Source organism: Mytilus edulis, chromosome 12 (assembly GCF_963676685.1).
Source record: "Mytilus edulis chromosome 12, xbMytEdul2.2, whole genome shotgun sequence".
NCBI lineage: Eukaryota > Metazoa > Mollusca > Bivalvia > Mytilida > Mytilidae > Mytilus > Mytilus edulis.
Genome location: NC_092355.1, coordinates 25,871,648 through 25,888,483, shown reverse-complemented (window position 1 = coordinate 25,888,483; position 16,836 = coordinate 25,871,648). Strand labels below are relative to the sequence as shown.

Sequence of the window (16,836 nt, the reverse complement as noted above, 5' to 3'; positions counted from 1 at the left end):
TTTTTGAAATTATTTTCTAATGAATGTAGAAATTTTACCAATATGATATGTTCGGATTGAAAACTCTCAAGTTTTATATATAAATGCGGATAAAACAAAAAAGTCGCATATGACATATAAATTCTGACACTCAGCAAAGTCAATCTAAGTTACATTCTGTATGTGCCTGTTACAGGTCTAGAGTCTGCAGTTCATGAAAATGATGAAGTACTTAGTATTTATAGTATATCTAATTTGTTTTTCGTTTATGAGTATATTTTCAAAAGAATTGTTGGTGTAAACGTTACAGTGATAGTTGTATCATTAAATGTGTTCGACTGTTACATGAGCAACAATATGGAGGCCATATGAGGAGCCTGCGCTGCTTTTTTGGTGCATCTGATATCGACCGCGGTATTTTGTTTGGTTTTGTTGCTCAGTCTTTAGTTTTTTATGCTGTGTTTATTGAACTTTTATTTTGTCGGTATTTCCGATTTGCCAAAGTGTTTATTTTGTCGACTTATGAGGCTGAATCTCCATTTGGTATCTTTTGTCTCTGTTCATACAAAATGTCATATGTGTAACAAATTGTCGTCGAGGTTTAACTATCTTTTTTGTTTGGGCATTTGAATAAATAAACAATAACTGTATTTACCTTCCCCTATGCGAATTTTTCCATTTCCAAATGGTTCGGTCCATTTCCCCCCTCGTGAAAAAAGACATGATCCCACTTTCCCCCATAGTGTGATAAAAGGAAACATGGAGCATGTTATCCCCCAAGGTAACACGAGAAGCATCTTTCCTTTATAGAAGCGTGGACAAAGTCATTGGGAAATGAATTTACCGTTATAGGGAAGTAATCACTTTTGAAATTACTTTAGAGATACCATACAATCATCGTGGACACGTACACATACCAGGAAATACATTCACAGACTAGTCGACCCATAGACAGGCTGCATTTTAAAATGTTTACAAACTGTTGCATTTATAGACAGACGTGTAGACATTTAAAAAAAAATAATGAACGCATTCCTGCAGAAGACCGTTGCCTGAACATGTTGACTAATCGGTGGACACGTAGACAGATTTGCAAACAGATAGATAGACTAGTTAAAATGTTGACTAATTGGTGGAAACGTAGACAGATTTGCAAACACGTAGATAGACTAGTTAACATGTTGACAAATTGGTGGACACGTAGACAGACTGGTAATCATGTAGGTAAACTAGTGAACATGTTAACTAATTGGGTGACACGTACACAGACTGGCAAACACGTAGACAGACTGGTGGACACATATACAGACTGGTGGACACATGTACAGACTGGTGGACACATATACAGACTGGTTAACATATACACTGTTGAACATGAGAGAAGGCTGGTGGATACTTACATAGTGGTGGTGACAGACGTGAATACATGTAGATAGACTGGTAAGTACATAAAAAATATGTAGAACATACACACACAGATCAGTTGACATGTTTACAGACTACCGGACGAGAAGACTGACTAGTGATCATTCAGCTGAGAAACACATAGGTAGACTGGTGAACATGTCGAATGACTGGGGGACACGTAGAGACTTTTGAGTACAAACACAGACTGATGGACACATATAAGCTGTTGAACATGAAGAGACGCTTGTAGATACCAACATAGTGGTGTTGACAGACGTGAATACTTCTAATATATGTTATGATGGTATGATACTAAACCCCTCACGGGGAGGATTGTGCCTGATACTTATATGATGAAGACATATTTTTTCAATCAGTTTAATTGAAGTCTGGAGCTGGCATTTCAGTTAACTGCTAGTAGTCTGATGTTATTTATGTATTATTGTCATTATGTTTATTTTCTTTGGTTACAATGTACATCTTCTGACATCAGACTCGCACTTCTCTTGAACTGAATATTAATGTGCGTATTGTTATGCGTTTACTTTTCTGCATTGGCTAGAGGTATAGGGTGAGGGTTGATATCTCACAAACATGTTTAACCCCGCCGAAATTTTTGGGCCTGTCCCAAGTCAAGAGCCTCTGGCCTTTGTTAGTCTTGTGTTATTTTAACTTTTAGTTTCTTGTGTACAATTTGGAGTTTACTGAACAAGTATATGTTTGTTTAGGGGCCAGCTGAAAGGCGACTCCGGGTGCGGGAATTTCTCGTTGCATTGAAGACCTGTTGGTGACCTTCTGCTGTTGTCTGCTCTATGGCCGGGTTGTTGTCTCTTTTGCACATTCCCCATTTCTATTCTCAATTTTACATAGACTGGTCAGTACATACAAAATATGTAGAACATACACACAGATTAGAAGACTGTAGAGTGCATACACAATATGGTAAACATGTAAGATTTGTGATCATACACACAGATTAGTAAATATGTTTACAGACTACTGGAGATTCAGCCAGAAAGGCGAGTGACCATGCAGAAACTAACTCAAATTTATTTAGTGGAAATGTGATGTAACATGCAAAGGGTTTAAAATGATAAAAAAGAAATCCCTCAAGGGAAAACTGAGATCTTACCAGTCCTTCATTTTTTCAAGGTCAAAAATTCCTATCTTATAAAATACTATAGGTGTAATACCACCAAATCATGGTACGTCACATCCGGTTGTATACGAAAGTAGGTCGAAAAAAATATTCCCTTGAATTTGACAGTTGTAGGTTATTTATCCGAAATTTTATTGCAGTAAAACAATTTCTGTGTCATAAAAATATGTCTTGGGTATTTCAAAACACCATTATTTTTTATTTTGGATTTCTATAGAATATTTTGTAATCTTGAGGTTACATGGTGACTAAACCTTGTACACAGATAGAATAAAGGGAGAAATTTGATTGGTTAACTTCCAATGATGGTTATTTTGGTATATGCAATGAAATGTTATAGTGGGAGATATTGTGGACACATTTGTGCAAATCGTGATACAAGCATAAAATTTGGTATAAAGGTTGACGAAATGATACTTTAAAAAATCCGCTGCTGGCCAGAAAAAAAAATAAATTTCAAGATGGCCACCACAAATTTCGGACATGGCGTCATTACAAATTGACAATAATTCGTTAATCCTTTAAATGGTGTGTTATCTGTAAAATCCAGTATTAGATTTGATAAAAAGTAAATGACAGTTCCTAAATTACGACTAGATAATACATTAATGAAACTTAAGGTGATTTCCGGTTTCAAAATGCCGACAATTTCAATTTTTATACTTTCAAGCAACTTCACAAGGGATGTAAATCCTTGAAAGATGTGTGATAGGGGGAGGGTTGAGATCTCACAAACATGTTCAACCCCGCCGCATTTTTGCGCCTGTCCCAAGTCAGGAGCCTCTGGCCTTTGTTAGTCTTGTATTATTTTAATTTTAGTTTCTTGTGTACAATTTGGAAATTAGTATGGCGTTCATTATCACTGAACTAGTATATATTTGTTTAGGGGTCAGCTGAAGGACGCCTCCGGGTGCGGGAATTTCTCCCTACATTGAAGACCTGTTGGTGACCTTCTGCTGTTGTTTTTTTCTATGGTCGGGTTGTTGTCTCTTTGGCACATTCCCCATTTCCATTCTCAATTTTATAATCCAATGTAAGTTATGATAAAACGTTAAAAAAAGTTCCTAAGTACGACAACACAACACATTAATGAAGACAAATAGTGGCTTCCGGTTCCAAAATGGCGGCAAATACGTAGAAAATATTTTTATAACTTCCATCAACTTAACATGTGTTAACACTCTTTGTTAAGTTTTAATGCCTAGTTTGGTTAGAAAGACAGGTTGCTTATTTTATAATCATCTGATAGTTGCCTATACAAAACGCCGTACAAGGAAGGCCAGAACTGTAGCATCTACAGTTACCAACACAGCCTCGACATTTCAAATTTTCTGACACGAGGATGCAACGGCAGTCAAAGAAGTCCATTTTGGTTTCCAACTGTCATTTACTCTTACTTTCATCCAACCCCAGTGTTCATGACTTGGAACACGTACCTGTCGAATACATGAATCAGGCTGAGCCCAAACAACTTCTCTTTGATATACTTCTCTTTTGATATGATCTGGAAAAGAACCTCTCGTTGCTTCCTGGCAAACAATTCACATCATGCCTCACTTCATACTTAAGCCTTAAAAAAACGTCCTTGACATCTGGAAAACCTTCCATTGTTAGCCAAACTGACCTTTTGCCTTTCTCATGACAATTCGACAAAGTGCCACATCCACTAAATTAATGGACGAAAGGAAGACCATTTACAAAAGGACCAAACGCATTTGATATGTCACGTGCAAGAAGCCATCAAAAGTCGTTATTCCTTCCATAACCTATCCACAATTTGATCTACCTAAGTTTGCGATTGCTGCAATTCTTGATACTATTACATCTGTGTCAGTACTACCTAAAATTACATTTTACAACACTTTTCATAATCATGCCGAACATGAACAAACATTCGTGTATCTGCTTCTTCATTATTACAAGGGGATAGATAGGAAGTATCTTTATTGAAATTGCAAAACATATTTTCACCATGAGTAACATACACATTTTTATTAGTCTCTTAAGAAACTTGAACAATTTCGTTTTCTTGTCATCTTCACAGAGAAAACTACTCCATACTCTTGATGTTCTACCTGAACCAACACCTTTCCATCTGTCACAATAACCTTGCCTTTGTCTTGTCACAGCCTTTAAATTATTCATTTAGTAAACATAAAATACAATGTCTACTTTTGAATACTTATCAATGCAAGATTTTATATAAGGCAGTATGACATCATTAGCATAATCATCAAATAATTTTGCCCAACTTTGTAACCTTGAATTTACCATTGCTGCCCCACCAACGATAAATGCGTCCGAATTTGGATCAGCAAATCGCAGAATGTTTCAAGTAAACCAATTTGCAAGGATTTAATACCACTATTTCAAGTGACATCCTGAGATAAAGACGGTATCTATTGATAAAGAAATATTCCAAGTAAAACTGTCTACTATGACAAGAAATGAAAAGTCTAGAAAAGATATCGCAATCTCGTTTAAGGTTCTCTAGCTTTGTTTTTGACAAAGACGTTTCCAGTTCCATTTTGCGGCCAAAATAGAAAGTTGTTCTTTTTTATTTGGTTATAAAAAGCACGTTCTCCTTCGTTTTGCATTTGCTTCAAAAGATCTTCGTATTGTTTGGACCAATATCTTGGAGTTGATTTACATATCTTACCTGTTTCCGAATCAACAATTTCCTAAATGGAGTATTTTTATTTACAAATCTGACGACTCTTCTAGAAATGAATTTCCAAACTCGTTCATTACTTTGCAAAGCCTTTAAAGCTGTTTAAAGATTTTTTTTGTGTTTTCGTAGAGTCTTCATTATGTCGTTCGTCTATTTTAGAATAACCCAAACCACTAGATCTTTTACATTAATCTTCTAGTATACTCACTCCTTGTTCAGCTACTATCCATTTGTCTAAAAGGGATCTTCGGTTAATCCTATGGCACCAACATCGCCCTTCACAATTGCATTATTCTGTTTTTGTGCCTGATCAATTGTGTTACAAGAAAGAAATTTGCTGGTCTTACGTACAGTAAAATTATCATTTTCAAATTCCATTGCAACCTGTGGGTGATGTTCGGGAAAGGAAGTCATATCTCGGAGATGGGTCGGTAACGATCGAGCATAATTTACACGATCAAGACCTAAAACAATACGCTATCATGCTTTATATGAACTGTTTGAAAAGTACGAAATCTCACTCATGAAATGAGCATAACACCAAAATCAGAAGAAGTTCTTAATTTATAATTAAACGCCAGGAATTAAACTGTGGCCGAGATGACTCTATTTCCTTACACCAGTCTTTCAAATCATTGAACGTTACAGAGTCATGACATAATTATATATTCTGAGTTTAGTTTTCATAATCTGAAATTAACAATTTTTAAGCAAAATACATGCAGTTGTCTGATGCGCCTGTCTATTCCTAGGTACATTTGAACATACATAAACAGAATCTGCCGTTCTTGGTGCTGCAATATTGGCTTCAGTAAGACAACATGTCTATCCCCTATCACGCAATATATCACCCAGAGTTTTATAACACGTCATTTCAATGTGCAATCTTCCAAACATGACGATACTTTTATTTTCCTTACAAATCAGGCCATTCCCACTGAATTTGCTTAGGCTTTTCCAAAAGTGGTTGATCTGTAGTTACTACAATTGATGTTTCTGCGGTATTCACCACATTTTCGCCTTAACCAAATCATACAAATCGCTCTTGATAAATAGTTTGCACATTCGCAAAAGTGTGAAACACATGTGTATCATAACCTTAAGGTGCTATTAAACCAACTCATAATATCATTACAAATCCAAAACACTTAAGATATAGTAAATAGTTCAAATATTTTTGAAAGAATTTTGTTACATTTTCGCGCATGCGCAAATACTGGATATGTCAAATATTCATTTTTAATAAATATGTGATGTAAGGAAGGTAGCCACCAAACCTGGTAATTGGTTTTTACTAAAAGAAATTCAAAGAAAAGTTTTCCTGAAAAATCAGTATTTTCAAACTAAAGAAAACAGCCATTTTAGAAAATGGCCATGGCCATCTTGAAAAAAAAAAAAAAATTTCATAGCCAGCAGTTATTTCTTACAAAGTTTTTAATCTTCCACTATTATGTGAATTGTTATCTATAGTATTGGACAGGATAAAACTTTACTCATGCCAAGTATTTCTTTATTTGAAACAAAGATAAATTCTGCACATTTTTTTGAAAAGTGCAAATTTAACAAAGACTAATAGGGGAAAATCAATGGTGGTATTACACCTATACACAATAAAAATGATTCCTATTATTTTGAGAATATTTATTTTTTATGATGCTCGAGGGTCATAATAATAATCACTCATACAGTGGTAAATTGGCCACAAGTTGCATTTATCTCCTGTCGTAAATCGTTGTCAATTGGGCACTGCTTACGTTTATTCTTCCTTTTACGACCATATCTACCATACTTTCTATAGCCTTTTTTCTTTCCTTGTTTAGAGCTGCGACTAGCACTTTCATCCTCATTAGCACTGTCATCTATAAGGGCAATGAGTTTACGGCAAAAAGATTCAAGAGGAGTCTCAATTACAGGATTACATCCGGCCATTTCAATTGACGGGTCTTGGATGTTACAACCATCTGGAATGTTGCAAACAATTGGTCCAGGGACCGGAGCAGTGACTGAAATGATAAGTGTTTGTTTTTGACACACTTCACTGATTTTTCAAATAGATTCAATAAGTAAGTATGTATAACTACTTTTTCGACTTTGGTAATTGTTGTTTAAGACCTTGCTTTGACCTTTAATGTTTCGTTTTATAAATTGTGACTTAGATGGGGAGTTTTCTCATTTTCACTCCTACCACATCTACTTCCATCTATGACTTAGTTTGTACCCAGATATTTTGCAAATACATCTCATACGATAAATTAAAATCAGCAACAGCGGGTAAACACACAGATGAATATAATTAGACAGACCGACCGACCGACCGAATTTTGAATGTAATTGAATAAGAAGGACAATATCATGTCGAATCATTTCGTTGCTATACCGATTATGTCCTCTCTTAAAGAAATCTAGAAACTACTTTTTTTTATTTTGTATATGACGTATTATGCGCTATTGAAGTATTATGAGAAAAGATAAATGCTTGGTTAGGGCAAAATATTTTCCCTTGAGTCGAACCAAAACAAACAAAACTTAACTTTGTGAATCCTTAGTATACTAAATGCTTCGAAATATTTGGTACAAACTCTTTGCAGTTAAGTTTCTCATCGATTACAAAAATTGAAGTACTTTCATTTTCCGCTTTACTCTTAGAAATATCATAAACCATGGTATCGTTAATGCTAAAATTATATAAGGTAAACACTCAACGAGCTTGATTATATTTGTACTAATTATTAAGTTTTTAATTGACCGTTATCTTTATGTTAAAGTAAATCTATTGAAAGAAAATCATTGTTTGTAGCTTCTCAAAACTTACCATTATTTTCTATAGCAGTCCTGGCTGTAATATAAAAAAAATAATTATGTATGCGCTAAAAGAGTTTATCGGATAAAAACCTTAATTTTGTTTGTTGTCTACACATTTCTATTCTAGTTTCATCAGGTTTCGTTACATTTAACAGGTCGAGAACTCTAGATTTCTTTACGTCAGAATATATTTGCATAGTAATTTCCCAAACACAAGGCCAATACGGCCTTGAAAAACTGACCAATCGACTCAATGAGCTACAATGCATTGTGGGCTACTACGAGTTTACTACAACTGGAAAACACGTGGAATTAGTGGAAGAACTGTCAACTAATATAGTGTCTGGGATTCTCAAAATATATGTTTTTGTTCAGCGAATGTGATTTTTGTTAAATATATAACATAATCTTTAATTTGCATGCTCAGATTAAAAAAGTATTGTTTACGGGCTTCACTATTCGACTTTCTTTTTCCCCTTGTTAAAGTTGTTTAACATGTTTTTTTCCATTGTTATGCATTGTACCTGTGCAATAAGTTTACGACCTGAAACAGTGAAATTTCAGATGAAATGACCACTGACCACTCAGAGGTTTTTTATCGTTCGGTTGCTGTCATGTTGACGTATTTGAAATATCTCAAATATTTATAGCCTCGGGATCACAGTAGGTGTCATATTACCTATTATTTTTTTTATTCTAAAACGTGCTTTGTATGTAGAAATAAGATATGAGGTATGAGTGCCAAATGAGACATCCATAAAAAAAGACATAATCTAGTAAAGTAAGCAGTCATAGATTCAATGCCGAAAAGTACGCTATAAATGACCCAAACTTACTTATGTAAAACAATCCAAAAAATACAAAAAAACAAAAAACAAAAACAACGGCCAAATATAATATATATAAGGAGAAGAAATCTGTCTAATACATAAAAACGTATATAGGTTTGTATATATAGGAGCCTGTATTTCAGTGGTTGTCGTTTGTTTTTGTGTTACATATTCGTTAAATTCGTTAATTTTTTTCATATAATTAAGGCCGTTAGTTTTCTCGTTTGTATTATTTTACATTGTCATATCGGGGCCTTTTATAGCTGACTATGCGGTATGGGCTTTGCTCATTGTTGATGGCCGTACGGTGACCTATAAATGTCAATTTCTGTGTCATTTTGGTCTCTTGTGGACAGTTGTCCCATTGGCAATCATACCACATCTTCTTTTTTATATTAGATCCAACGCTGCAATTTTCACAAAACATATCAAATTTTCCACCTTGTCGCACATACATATGGATAACATCATTATAGCTTATTTCCTACTGATTGTAGAGCAAAACTTTGGTTAGCTTGCTTGCTTTGTGTGTATATTGTACAATCATATTAGGATAACAACCAATTAAATTCAAGTATAAAATATACAAGTTAAACTATGCCTATATATATTGTTTAAAGATGTCAATCTTATTTTCAAAGCTTGAATAAACAACTATACACACAAAGAAAGCAAGCCAACCAAAGTTTTACTTTGCAAGCATTAGGAAATCAGCTGTAATGATTTTAATCAGTTTGGCAAATGTCCGAGCCCGTTAAAAAACGAAAACAAAATGAAACTACAGCTGACTTCACTACCTTCAAAACAAAGGGAACAGTTTGGAAGTCTCATATACTGAAATGTGACAAAAATAAATACATTTTGTACTTATAGATTTTGTTAACACTGCCATGTATGTAAATATTTCTTCGATTTTTTACGAACACAAAATTCAAGGATCACACATTTGCCTTTAATTATCTATACGGAAATTGCTGTACTCGTGAATATTAGCACCTGCTGTTCTCAATGGCTTACTTTACTCTAGTAAGTTTTTCTCATGGGTAATTGTGTTTTTCGCTGTTGTTTCGTTGCTGTCTGGTGGACGAATACATGAAATCTCCGTGCCATCATCAAACATATAAACGGCTATATATGTCGGGTAATTCAAACCCTTTTTTCTTCGCATAGAAACAACTCTTCGTTAATCTGAGCATGGAAGGAATACTTTGTATCACGAACTATGAATGAGGATACACAAAATGAAAAACTAAGCGAAATTGTGAATCCCGCATTGCACGAAAAAGTGTGTTGTATTTCAGTAAATAACACGTGTTCTCGGTTGATTGTAAACACGTAGTAGTCCATCATGCATTGTTACTCATTGAGTGGATTGGTCAAAAACCTAGAGGTAAAAATAAATTGCGTCACATGTAAATAAACAATTACATGTGCGAGAAAATAAGTATGCTAATTTATGCATTTCCATATAAGGTAGTGGTCCCGACCTGTTTAAGGAGAATGTTCTCATGAACAAGCATAGAAAAACACGTTATGCAGGAATTCGGCATTTACACATTATAGTGTTGGCTTCTGCTCTTTAAACAAACTAGTGATTTGCAACTATGAACATTTTACGATCATAACTTGTTGACCGAAAGTACATGTATGTCGCATACATAAATAAAAAAACTGCGGTACTTGAAACAAGGATGTGATTTGTTTTTCTGTTCTAAATGCCACTGTCTAGCACCGCCTTCGGGCTATTTCGTGGCGGCCAGATTTTCGTTTTTGGGGGTAGCCTTTAGAAATCTACTGACCTTACAGTCAAGTGATTACAATAGTAACTTCTTAGACCACCCTTGCACCAATGCACCACTTGAGACAAAAGAAATACGTACATCTTAGGAGTCGCACGTCAACGTCAGATGGATTAGGAATTCCATTATCATTCACAGGTCTGCATATATCACAAAGAAGAGGTTCACTAGCATACAATGTTTTCGGCGGTGAAAATGGATCTGAAACATAAGATAGCATGTACATCAATCAAAATGCGCAGGAAGCTATTATAAGAACATTTCGTTACAAAAATCTAAATTTTGCTTATTTAAGCATCATTTAAGATGACCTTTGTGATACTATTGCTATGAAAAGAAAAGTGGATAAAACGGGGGGAAATATTTTACCCTGCGTTGTACGAAAACGTAAAAAAACAAACTAGGAGTTCGAACTTCTGGTAATCATTCGTAAACCTTAAATGACTATATACTTCAATCTTTTAAAATAAAATCATTAAATTTTATCTCATCAAACTGTGAAGTAAAACATTCGTGTGAAGAATTTTTGTTCAGTTTCTTCTACGATATAAGATGAAATGTTAATTCAGTGAATGTTCTAAATATGTTATGTTGTTGCCTTCGAAAACATAGTCACTTTATTGATTAGGTAAAACAAATATCTTACCTGTTCTGTTTATCGTAAATGATGCGATTTCAATAAAGTCACTAGAAATAACTCTTATTTTGAAGCACCAATATAAATGTTCACCGCTTACCGACAAGGGCCTGAAACAAATAATTATCGATACAAAATTGACAAATAAGTTGAAGAAACGATATTAACAAACGGTACCACAATGTTATGTGCTAGTCGAAACCTGGAATTGAATATTTTGAAATCCATTTGTGTTTAGTCCGTTCCATACCACGATAAATGTTGTGTTTTTTTTTACGATGTACGTGGCATGAGGACGTTGATACCCTTATTGTAAAAAAAATCTTATCAATTCATATACAATATGTATATCATTGGGAACTTAAGTATGGTATATTATGTTATAGTTTAAGTCGGTACATAATTGTATTACCGAATTTTACTTGCTATGTAAACGCATCAAGAGTTTGCACAGCCAAAACTTCAGAACCACATGTAATTCTACTCGGTTTCTTTAGTTTGGTTTACAATGTTCAGTCTGTGGCCTCTATGTTACGTTTTGTAATTGTTTTTTGACTTTCCGTTTTTAATATTTTTGCCATGGTGATTTCCATTTTATTATTCTGAATTTATTAAGATGACCTCATGTATCTTTTTTTTAATCATTTTTAAACATTAACATCACTTTTAATAAAAAAAAAATTCCACGAAGCTTCAAATGCCAAACTTTAAAAAGGGAACACAAACATATCTAAAAGCACCTAAACATGTAAAAGTCTCCATCACTTTCAATGCATTGAAGTTCTTGTACATAAGTTCCAGTGGATGGTATGTAGAGAGTAACTACTGTAGTATCTGTTGGTAAGAGTATTCCATTCCAAGTTACATTTGTTTGATTAACATAAATAATGCCAAGATAATAAACGTTTACATTTGAAATATTTTCGATGTATACGTTGCCAATTACTTCATTTGGAAAACTGCAGTTGGCATCTGAAAAAAAAACAATTTAAAGTAAGTCACAAGAATAAAACCGCTGTTAGAAAAAATAAACGTGAAAAATATATGTATGTCATGTAAACAAACACTCAAATAGGGGCGAATGATACCAGATGGACATTCAAACTCATAAATCGAACTTAAATTCCAAACGCCATTATTAAAAAAAAAAAACAAACATCCAACAAACAAACAAACAAAATTAATGAAAAAAAACAACATAGAAAAAGAAAGACTAAACAAAACGAACTCCATCAACAACTTAGGGGTGATTTTAGGTGCTCCGAAGGGTAAGCAGATCATGCTCAATATGTGGCGGTCGTACATTATCGAAAAATATATCAGTATATCACTAGTACTGGTGGTATCATGTTCGTTACTATCAGATCTACCTCCAATTAACTCTCATTCGTCCCCTTCTACCACGTCAGAACTCACAACACCGTTGTTGAAAATAGGAAGATGTGGTGTGACTCCACCAGAGTCCAAATGACCTATAGAAGTTAGTGACTATAAGTCATCGTATAGTACACCGCATATGTAGCTATAAAAGCCCCCCAAAATGAAAAATTTAAACCAATTGAAACAACAATTCACTCGTTACCTTTTAAATATAAATCGATTCATTTGGAATAATAGTGTCATGGAATCAATATTTTAAAAAACTTGGAAAATTTCCATTTTGCTATAAAAATTTCCTTAAACATTGCATATGTTTGCATCTATATAAGATAATTGAATATCTTTAAGTAAATTATTCCTGCAATGTTGAGATATTGGCCAAATGCAGAGAAGTTGAACCATCCTCTAAGTATTGAATTCTTTAAACTCTATTCATGGAATAGTAACGAGCAAATTTAAATTAGTGTTTTTAAAAACATACCTGAACCAACTATTAGGCTAGCTACAAAAAACAACAGCATCTTCGTTTCAAATGGAATTGATAAACTGAACACTATTTTCTTGCTTTATACCGATACTGCATTCACATCTGTTTGATGATTTCTCTTTGAACCTAATTAAATCACACACTTATACTTTGTTTAACAGTTACTAAAAAGGAAACAGTCACTTGTAAAATACGTAATTTTTCTAATATTTTTTTTTATTTTCCTTTGTTAAATTATGGTTTATACAATGATCAAACTAATTATCTATAGCATTACCAACATCTTACAAATATCATAAAAGCTGTTACTAAAAAGATAAGTGACTTGTAAAATACATATTTCTTTATATTCCTTTTTAGCTCACCTGGCCCGAAGGGCCAAGTGAGCTTTTCTCATCACTTGGCGTCCGGCGTCCGTCGTCGTCGTCGTCCGTCGTCGTCCGTCGTCCGTCGTCGTCCGTCGTCGTTAACTTTTACAAAAATCTTCTCCTCTGAAACTACTGGGGCAAATTGAACCAAACTTGGCCACAATCATCATTGGGGTATCTAGTTTAAAAAATGTGTGGCGTGACCCGGTCAACCAACCAAGATGGCCGCCATGGCTAAAAATAGAACATAGGGGTAAAATGCAGTTTTTGGCTTATAACTCAAAAACCAAAGCATTTAGAGGAAATCTGACATGGGGTAAATATGTTTATCAGGTCAAGATCTATCTGCCCTGAAATTTTCAGATGAATCGGTCAACCCGTTGTTGGGTTGCTGCCCCTGAATTGGTCATTTTGAGGAAATTTTGCTGTTTTTGGTTATTATCTTGAATATTATTACAGATAGAGATAAACTGTAAACAGCAATAATGTTCGGCAAAGTTAGATTTACAAGTAAGTCAACATGACCGAAATGGTCAGTTGACCCCTTAAGGAGTTATTGCCCTTTATAGTCAATTTTTAACCATTTTTCATAAATCTAAGTAATCTTTTACAAAAATCTTCTCCTCTGAAACTACTGGGCCTAATTAATCCAAACTTGGCCACAATCATCTTTGGGGTATCTAGTTTAAAAAATGTGTGGCGTGACCCGGTCAACTAACCAAGATGGCCGCCACGGCTAAAAATAGAACATAGGGGTAAAATGCAGTTTTTGGCTTATAACTCAAAAACCAAAGCATTTAGAGGAAATCTGATGTGGGGTAAAAATGTTTATCAGGTCAAGATCTATCTGCCCTGAAATTTTCAGATGAATCGGTCAACCTGTTGTTGGGTGGCTGCCCCTGAATTGGTAATTTTGAGGAAATTTTGCCGTTTTTGGTTATTATCTTGAATATTATTATAGATAGAGATAAACTGTAAACAGCAATAATGTTCAGCAAAGTTAGATTTACAAATAAGTCAACATGACCGAAATGGTCAGTTGACCCCTTAAGGAGTTATTGCCCTTTATAGTCAATTTTTAACCATTTTTCATAAATCTAAGTTATCTTTTACAAAACTCTTCTCCTCTGAAACTAATGGGCCAAATTAATCCAAAGTTGGCCACAATCATCTTTGGGGTATCTAGTTTAAAGAATGTGTGGCGTGACCCGGTCAACTAACCAAGATGGCCGCCACGGCTAAAAATAGAACATAGGGGTAAAATGCAGTTTTTGGCTTATAACTCAAAAACCAAAACATTTAGAGGAAATCTGACATGAAGTAAAAATGTTTATCAGGTCAACATCTATCTGACCTGAAATTTTCAGATGAATCGGTCAACCTGTTGTTGGATTGCTGCCCCTGAATTGGTAATTTTGAGGAAATTTTGCCGTTTTTGGTTATTATCTTGAATATTATTATAGATAGAGATAAACTGTAAACAGTAATAATGTTCATCAAAGTAAGATTTACAAATAAGTCAACATGACCGAAATGGTCAGTTGACCCCTTTAGGAGTTATTGCCCTTTATAGTCAATTTTTAACCATTTTTCGTAAATCTTAGTTATCTTTTACAAAAATCTTCTCCTCTGAAACTACTGGGCCAAATTAATTCAAACTTGGCCACAATCATCTTTGAGGTACCTTGTTTGAAAAATGTGTCCAATGACCTGGCCATCCAACCAAGATGGCCACCACGGCTAAAAATAGAACGGGTAAAATGTAGTTTTTTGCTTACAACTCTGAAACCAAATCATTTAGAGGAAATCTGACAAGGAGTTAAATTGTCAATCAAGTCAATATATATCTGCCCTGAAATATTCAAATGAATTGGACAACCGGTTGTTGGGTTGCTGCCCTCCAATTGGTAATTTTTAAAGAAATTTTGCTGTTTTTGGTTATTATCTTGAATACTATTATAGATAGCGATAAACTGTAAACAGCGATAATGTTCATCAAAGTAAGATCTACAAATAAGTCCACATGACCTAAATGGTCAATTGACCCCTTAAGGAGTTATTGCCCTTTATAGTCAATTTTTAACAATTTTCATTAATTTGGTAAATTTATGTAAATTTTTACCAAATATTTTTCTCTGTTACTAATGGGCAAAGTTCATTATAGATATAATTGTAAGAAGCAAGAATGTTCAGTAAAGTAAGAACTTCAAACACATCACCATCACCAAAATACAATTTTGTCATGCATCCATTTGTGTCCTTTGTTTAATATGCACATAGACCAAGGTGAGCGACACAGGCTCTTTAGAGCCTCTAGTTTATTATCCTTTGTGAAATTATGGTTGATACAACGATCAAACAAACTATTCGTAGCACTACCAACAGCTTATAATTACTTATATTAAAAAAAACTCATGGAACATTTTCTAGAAATATTGAAATGTTCAAATTGTTGCTCAGATCGTATGCTTCTTGGATTTTGTACATCCAAATAATTCATACAATTAATTTTAAAGGAGTACATGTACTAGCTACGAGATATATAAAAAATATGAGATATGATTTTTTTTAAGTGAAATAGTGAAATAGTGAAATAATATATCGCTGTAAGCTGTCTGTAAGGACTTTTCTCACAATAAGCTAAGAAACATTGATGATGAATTTTTCACTTTATTTTTGGTTATTCTATTTAAAATGGATACCCTTGCAGACAACCAGGGTATGGCAGCAGTGGACGACACAATTGCTTGTCAATCCAAACAGTGACCTACACATAGGCTTAACTGATCTATCGACACTACCAACTATGATCCCCGTTAAATTTCAAACCATGCTAAGCACGCTGACAGGTCAACACTTGAAAAAAGCTGGTGTTATTGCTAGATTCCTCATGGATTTGAGGAAAGAACAATAAATCAGACCAGTTATGAATCTGATTATATTCAGGCGAATCTGTTACTAGTAAACACCTCTTCAGATGACAGATATTCCAAAGGATTCGAAACGTCGCGGAAGTGGTGCTTGAATTCTTTTACACCGCCGCCATATCTCTCGGTAACCGATAGCCGGCATTTTCCTTCTTAAACACGAGATTCAAGACATGGAGCTTCAAATTTCTGAAGTATACTCAATAATGTTGAGCACAATTTACATATTTTAATATGACTTTTGAGCACAAATCAAAATTTGCAGAAATTATCCCGAGTACTGAACAAATTTTTATGCCCGGAAGGCCTGGGTTCTTGTTAATTCAACGTTACTCGGTTCTTAGAGTACACATAATTTGTTCGAAACACCATCGGATGTTGGTTTGATAG

General features: G+C 34.3%; 1 protein-coding gene across 1 annotated transcript; it reads right to left on the bottom strand.

Annotated features, from left to right (window-relative positions):
• Positions 1–6,883: 6,883 nt before the first annotated feature.
• LOC139498128 (uncharacterized) lies at positions 6,884–12,310 on the bottom strand. Its single transcript, XM_071286461.1, has 5 exons — positions 12,025–12,310; positions 11,294–11,394; positions 10,729–10,848; positions 8,029–8,052; positions 6,884–7,219 (listed from the first exon to the last, which is right to left on the bottom strand). Exons 1-5 carry the CDS (start codon positions 12,030–12,032, stop codon positions 6,897–6,899), a joined length of 576 nt encoding a protein of 191 aa, XP_071142562.1. The 5' UTR covers positions 12,033–12,310; the 3' UTR covers positions 6,884–6,896.
• Positions 12,311–16,836: the final 4,526 nt, after the last annotated feature.

What these genes read in the sequence shown, in the direction of transcription:
- LOC139498128 (XM_071286461.1), bottom strand. An exon ending in TGACGTGCGACTCCTAAGAT is followed by an intron (nt 8,053 to 10,728) that starts GTACGTATTTCT and finishes TTTATATTACAG; the next exon opens with CCAGGACTGCTATAGAAAAT. An exon ending in GACTGCTATAGAAAATAATG is followed by an intron (nt 7,220 to 8,028) that starts GTAAGTTTTGAG and finishes TTATCATTTCAG; the next exon opens with TCACTGCTCCGGTCCCTGGA.